The sequence below is a fragment of the Quercus robur genome, chromosome 12, assembly GCF_932294415.1.
Source record: "Quercus robur chromosome 12, dhQueRobu3.1, whole genome shotgun sequence".
Classification (NCBI taxonomy): Eukaryota; Viridiplantae; Streptophyta; class Magnoliopsida; order Fagales; family Fagaceae; genus Quercus; species Quercus robur.
Window position 1 is genome coordinate 39,324,762 of NC_065545.1, and position 7,890 is coordinate 39,332,651.

General features: G+C 33.0%; 1 protein-coding gene across 1 annotated transcript; it reads right to left on the reverse strand.

Annotated features, from left to right (window-relative positions):
- Positions 1-310: 310 nt before the first annotated feature.
- Positions 311-3,474, reverse strand: LOC126709774 (protein TORNADO 2). Its single transcript, XM_050410110.1, has 3 exons — positions 2,820-3,474; positions 607-907; positions 311-450 (listed from the first exon to the last, which is right to left on the reverse strand). Exons 1-3 carry the CDS (start codon positions 3,315-3,317, stop codon positions 440-442), a joined length of 810 nt encoding a protein of 269 aa, XP_050266067.1. The 5' UTR covers positions 3,318-3,474; the 3' UTR covers positions 311-439.
- Positions 3,475-7,890: the final 4,416 nt, after the last annotated feature.

The following is a 7,890-nucleotide window of genomic DNA, read 5'->3' on the forward strand; positions in this document are numbered from 1 at the left end:
TTCGTTTACTTTTGTGTCACTCTCAGATAATAACATGGCTTTTTCGTTCTGTATCGTATTTGTGGGACATTGTGATTGGAAATGGCCAATGGAAAACAAAGATAAAAAAATAAATAAAAGAAAAAAAGAAAAAGTCCTGAAATATATCTTTCTAGTCACTATGTGGTAACAGTAACTTCTAACTTTGAAAGCAATCAGCTTTCGGTGCCTTCCGCAAATCACGCACAGCTCACGACAAGTTTGCTTGATTTAATTTCAACACTATAATCATATCATCAAACCCAATGCATTCGTAACCAAACGAGAAAGATGACAAGAAAATCAAAAGCATTACTTCTTATACAAAGTCATAAAAATATCCAAAATGCGATTCACCCAATAAGAAATACACCACTAGCTACCAGTCTAATTTTGATACTGCCTTGTGTATTTGTCTCTCTCACGCATAACCTTGCTTGAAAGATGACAAGAAAATCGAAAGTATTACTTCTTATACAAAGTCATAAAAATATCCAAAATGCGATTCACCCAATAAGAAATACACCACTAGCTACTACCAGTCTAATTTTGATACTGCCTTGTGCATTTGTCTCTCTCACACATAACCTTGCTTGTATTTACGAAAAAGGTCCTCAGTTTTGGCATTCCTAAATGCACAACACCCTGTCAAATATACACAGATCAAAGCCACAAGAGTAATGAGCAATATAATATCCGCTCTTCTCCATTCTTTTTTTAGATTAGCCAATAATCCGGCTTTGCATGAATCACAACCGTAGCAAAGTTGGGTCTGCTCGTTGCTCCAATTCAAGCAATCCATATCGGCTGCATTGTTAATGGGACTTATCCAGTACGTTGGATTCACAAATGTATACCCACATTGAGTCGGTGGCTTACAGCATCCTGACTGTAAAGAAGAAAAAGCAAAAGAAAAGAATAAAGTATAAAGATGATGAATATTTGGAAAAAAGATGGTTAAAACATGTGGCTCAAGAATCATAACTGTTAACTTTGTCAAGTAGTTAAGTAATATTCTGTACTCAGAAACCCTAGTTTCAGATGGATGTTACTCTAAGAATAATATTATCAGATGACAAAGTTGTGTTTGGTTGAAAACTTTAAGAAAAAAACACTACTTAAGCAAAAAAAAAAAGAAAAAAATGTAAATGAAAAATAAATAGAAAGTGGTACTTTTTTTTTTTTTTTTTTGGGTTAAAGAAAGTGGTACTAATTTCCCACTCTATACTTATTCTTCGCAAACAAATAATAACAATAATAATAAAAGTTCAAACACATTTTTTTTTAAATATTAAGACCACGTTTGATACACTATAATGATTATTACATAGGAATAAGAATGAGTATTACAATGTATATATTAAGTTGGAATGTAATAAGTATTACTATTCATTAGTTTGATGACCATTTAAGAATATAATCCTGAATATGCATCCACAATTTAGTAGAGTATAAAAAGAGGGTGTAATTAAATAATTTTTAATTCAAATTTCTTAAAATACACTTATTTTAGGATGTTCAAAATAGAGCTAATAATTAACAATAAGGAAAATTTATTTTATTTCCTTTTGAAGATGTGGCAACTAATGGCTTTTTAGGAATTTTTTTTTAAAAGTTATTACATAAGGTAAAAGAATAGATATTCAGTACTTTTAATAAGGAATAGTTATTCCTCATTTTGAAGAATAGCTATTCACAAAAAATAACTATTCATTATAATAAAAATATAACTAAATAACCGAATAGTTATGCGATAGGAATATCTATTACATTACAGTGTCTATTACAGTCTACCAAACGTGTTCTAAGTATTTTTTTTTAACACGGTTTTTAAAAAGATGATGAGTATTTGGAAAAAAAAGAAGGTTAAAACATGTGGCTCAAGAATCATAACTGATTAACTTTGTCAAGTGGTTAAGTAATATTCTGTACTCAGAAACCCTAGTTTCAAATGGATGTTACTCTAAGAATAATATTATCAGATGACAAAGTTATGTTTGGTTGAAAACTTTAAGAAAAAAACACTACTTAAGCAAAAAAAAAAAAAGAAAAAAAAGTGTAAAGGAAAAATAAATAGAAAGTGGTAGTTTTTTTTTTTGGGTTAAAGAAAGTTGTACTAATTTCTCATTCTATACTTATTCTTCGCAAACAAATAATAACAATAATAATAAAAGTTCAAACACATTTTCTTTTTTTAGAATACTAAGTATTTTTTTAACACGATTTAAAAAAAAAAAAAAAAAAAAAAAAAAAACTTATAGTGGTATATATCTAAAAGAATCTAACTCTTGGATACATTGTTTTTTTTCTTTTAAAAATACTAAGTAATTTTTTTAACACACACACATGGGGAGAGGAGAGAAGTTTAAAAAAAAAACTTACAATGATGTATATCCAAAAGAACCTAACTCTTGGATATACAGCACGTCTTTAAATCTCTTTAACTCACACTCATTTTCCAATGTGAGATTAACCCACTGTTTTTTCTTTTGAGAATACTAAGTATTTTTTTTAATTAACACATACACACGAGAAGATGGGAGAAATTTTTTTAAAAAAACTTACGCTAATGTATATCCAAAAGAGTCTAACTCTTGGATATACAGCACAAACTTTAAACTTCTTTAATTTATACTCATTTTCCAACGTGGGATTAACTCATTTTCAAACACATTAGTAGAAAAAATTGTAAACCAAATGAACCATTGTTTAACAAAGGTTAAAGGGTTTTATACATTTCCACAAGGAAAACAAATCCCACTTTTAGAAATTAGTATTAAAGAAGAACTTAGTTAATTTACCTGTAAGGGGGTAATATGTGCATTAAAGAAATCCTGAGCCATGCGATATCTCTGGTTCAATTCAGCACACATGTCTGTTGAGCTGAGACAGTTCCTTATGCGATCCCACTTTAATGGACTTCTAACTCTTCGACGAAGAAATCCAGAGAAGTCATCAAGATGATATTCCAAGTAACTTCGACTCGGTTCAAGGTGGCCAGAGCCCCTGATGGTGACCATGTAGATGAAAACCACCAAACACGCAAGCAATATTATGAGAATAAGCATAGCAACGAGGTAGAAAATGAGGAGCCAAGGGATTCTCCAAAACCCTCCAACAAAGCCTGCTAGTGCTACAACCAAGATCAATACCCCAAGAATAATGACAGGCCATTGTAAAAGTTTCACACAAGAATTGTCTGGTTCATTTGCTAGCCAGATTCCAGCTCCAATGATTGGGATTGAAAGGAGCATAGCAACAAAGTTGATGGCTCCGATGACATTGTTGCTCAGTGCCATTTTGGTGAGAGAATATATGCTGAGGAGATTGTGGGTTTTGTTTGTTATTTAAAATCTTCTAACAAAGGAATAGAGAAGAGATATAAATGTGGAGAAGTGAGCTTTATAATACAGCTTTTGTCATCTAGCCCACCACCTTTTGTTCCTTACCTTGGATCCATGAAAGCTACAAACAGTCTAATGCAAGTAATGATAATTTTTAAAGTGTATTTTTATTTATAAGTCTAATCACTTTGTGTGCTACTTTTTGAAAAGGAATACCCTTGTACAGTATTTTGAGGAAAAAAGAAAGAAATGAAACTGCTTGCCAGCAACAAATGTCTGCAGAATGCAGAAGTTAGAAGAAAACAGGCACTACATGCCCCAGAATGCCTTTGCCATATAGGACCCCTAGCTTTTCCAATTTTCGCTTAGAGCAGATAATATAAACACACAAATTACTTATTGGCCCCACTAAATCTCAGAATTTGGTCCTTGCTCCTCAAATCTTTGAAGTAGTCCAAAAAAAACCCACAAGTAATGTTACAGTTATAAATTATTTTACAAGATTTTTTCAAATTATTTATGTGGTCAATTCTTATCGATTTTCATATGAATTTACCACTAACTTTACATTTCTACTTATCAATAACTATTCATCAAATTAGTAGTTTGTAAAAAATATTGTAAAATAATTTGTAAATCTAGCATTTTCCAAACCCAAAACATTTAAATGGAACCAAAAAACGCCAAAAAAAAAAAAAAAAAGAACATAATAGACCTAAAATAAAATCTATAAAATGGCCCATTCATTAGCCCGTGGCTCTCCAAATCCTAAAGGAAAAAACCCAAATTCATGATCTCCTTTTTGACAAATTCCAAATCATTACAAATCAATATATTTAAATATTTTAAAAATAATAATTTGTCTAAGTTACCATATGTACTATGCACCTTCTCCATCGAGCTGCCATCCACCAGTGGCCTTGACATCGATCAGTCTGTCGTCCGTCGCCTAGCAGTACCACTGGTATATCTGTATGTGTGTTATTAGGTTCTGTGAACATGCATGAGTGTAAGTAGTGTATTTACTATTTGTTGCATCCGATCCGTAATTTAAAAATAATAAAATAATTTGATATTTCACAATCATGTAACAAGCTTATAACAGATGAAATGAAATTTCACTTTTTATCTCAATGTATTCATATGAATAATAACATATGACATGTAAGAATAATAAAATATAGATATTATTGTGGTATATGGTTCGGCTAAAGCACGACACTCGCTCTTTTTAAGAAATTTCGTGCCGCCACGAGAGAATATCAAAGATACATTTCAACCAGTGCCATGTGTTCACTATGCCTTTAGAATACAACAGCCCAACTACATACGCTGTAAGCTCTATGAATTTGCACTATTTCATAGAAAAGCTCCACCACAAAAACACCATTCTTTGTCCAACCATTCTCAAAATATGTATAATTGTAAATCATTTCTGACATAAATATTGTCATACCTATAGACATGTGTACATATTGTTATCAATATTTGAGGAATGGTGCACATGGGTCTATATATAGGCTCATAGAAATTACTCAAAATAAATGAGCATTATCACCCTATTTATTTTCATAAAAATTATACTTATTATGGTTGGAGTTTTTTGTAATACAATACATGAAAAGGTGTAGGAGTTTCTAGAATTAAAGATTGGAGTTTTTTGTAATACAATACATCTCCATTATTTTTTAAACTCCTACACCTTTTCATGTACCAACAAATCAATATAAATAGTATCAAAAAGCAAGGATTTGCTGAATACATGGTTGCAGGAATTGCTGCATACAAGATTAGGTGGCAGCTAGTGAGAGTGACAAGTGTTTGAAATTCATGTGCAATGCATATGACTAGTTAACTCAAATGAGATAAGACTAACGGTGTTAGTGTTTTCTTTTTGCTCTCTCTCTCTCTCTCTCTCTCTCTCTCTCTCTCTCTCTCTCTCTCTCTCTCTCTCTCTCTCTCTCTTTGCCCAACCTGGCCCTTCCACATCCACCTCATTCCCTCTCCACCAGCCTCACTCCGCCGTCAAGTACCACCGCTCCAACCTCTTCTTTTTGCAGAAATCTCTCTCAGGGCACTCTCTCTCCTCACATTTTCTCACCCTCCTTTCCGACACTAAGATGCATTGCTAGTATGAAGATGTGAACCTAAACAAATAAATATTGTTTCCTTAAAATGTGATATGGATTTCGATAATATGAAAAATGAGATTTATATGATTGTTTAATTGTGAATATATATATATATATATATATATATAAAAGTTGCTAAAAAATTTCATTTAGAATTAATTAAAAATTATTTTATTACCATAAAAGAATGTTGAATACAACTTTTTGAGTGAAAATTAATTCATTAAATCAAGTATTTTTTTAATCATAAAAGTTTTTTGGGTTTTTTTTCTTTTTTACTTAGAATTTTTATTATGTTTAACTTGGCCCCCCTAGCAAAAATTTCTAGCTCCGCCATTGCATATTAATCGAATCAACTATTGACCATGTCATGCTCTCAATCTTCAAAGGGTTTAGGGGTTAAAACCAAATCATAATGTCGGCAAGGAATGCAACCAAGACAACATACTCCCATTAGCAATTTCTACTATATTGTCATGCCTTTTGAGCTTAAGAATGCCAAAGCTACCTATTAAAGTGCAATGACCACAATCTTCCATGATATGATGAACCAAAAAATTGAAGATTATGTTGATGGAATTTTGGTAAAATCCCAAATAAGGGAAGATTGCTTTGGTACTTTAAGGGAAGTCTTTCAAAGATATCGTTTGAACAAGCTACATATGAACCCTTTGGAGTCTATTGGGCTTTCTTGTTTACAAATGTGGTATTGATGAGGATCCTACCAAGGCACAAGCCATTGCAACCATGAAGTTACCTACTTAAATCAAAGAGCTAAAGAGTTACTTGCTAAGATCTCATATATCTAAAGGTTTATTCCTGGTTTAGCTACTATCACTAAAGTCTCTTTGCTCCATTGTTAAAGAAAGGGATACCCCTGTTCTAGACTTCTAATTTTAGCATGTCCACAAACAACTATTGCAACTTATTGACCATGAATGACAAAGAAATTGGACACTCTTTTTCGACATCCCGTACCTTCGGAAAGGTCGGCTCAATGACTTCTGAAAAGAAAAATATAGAAGGAAATCTAAAAGAAAAGATCTTTTCATAGAAAATGAGTGGTTGATTACATTGTGGAGCCACTGATTTGTTTATATACTAATCAACAAAAAGAAAGGCTAAGCGTAGAATCAGGAATCTATTATAACAGATTAACTAACAATTACAAATGCTAAAATAGAGAATTAAACCAACTGAACATTAAAATGATGCATTTAAACTTTATACATTAAAGGCTGCTCCAAAACGCTGCGTATTGAACTTGAAGTTTAAATGATATGGTGTGTTTCATCTTCATCAGTATCTTCTTCTTCAAACTGCCTTACATCCCCCCTCAAACTCAAGGGAGAAGACCACATGAGTTTGGAACACAACAGATGAAATTGAGGTGAAGAAAGACCCTTAGTCAAGACGTCTGCCAACTGATCCTGTGAAGCAACAAATTTAACTTGAAGATCATGTCTAAGAACACGTTCCCTGACAAAATGATAGTCAACCTCAATGTGTTTTGTGCGAGCATGGAACACAAGATTTGAGGCAATGGCAAGAGCAGACACGTTATCGCACCAAAGAATAGGAGCAACACGAAGAAAAACCCCCAAGTCCTTAAGAAGCATTCTGATTCAGCAAAGCTCAGCAGTAGCAGCAGAAGCTAAAGCTCTATATTCAGCCTCAGTTGAAAAACAAGACACTGTAGGTTGCTTCTTAGCAGACCATGTAATAGGGGAATGACCAAGAAACACCACAATACCAGAGATGGATTTCCTGTCCAAAGGATCACCAGCCCAATCTGCATCACTATAAGCAGATAGAACAAGAGGACCTAGTGTAAAAGACAAGCCTTGATGAACAGTCCCTTGAAGATATCTTAAAATCCTCTTAGCAGCTTGAAGATGATTAGAAGTAGGATTAGCCATAAACTGACAAGTCTGTTAACAGCAAATGACAAATCCGGCCTTGTAAAAGTAAGGTATTGCAGGGCACCAACCAAGCTTTTATACAAGGTAGGATCAAGTAGCAGGGCACTATCATAAGGCACAAGATGAGCATTGGGAGAGCAGGGAGTCTTGCAAGGTTTGCATTCTGACATGGAGAATTTGTGAAGAAGATCCAAAGTATATTTGGACTGATGGACAAACAAACCATTAGAAGTGTAATCTATTTGAAGTCCTAAGAAGTAATGTAATCTGCCCAAATCTTTAAGATCAAATTCTTGGCTCAAGGAGTGAATCAGAGAGGAAATAAAAGAGGGGTGATTACCAGTAACAATGATATCATCTACATAAAGTAGAAGGAAAACCAGATGAGAATCATAATTATAAATAAACAAATTACCATCAGCACTTGAAGCCACAAACCCAACATGAAGTAAGTGAGTACTAAACCTCTTAAAT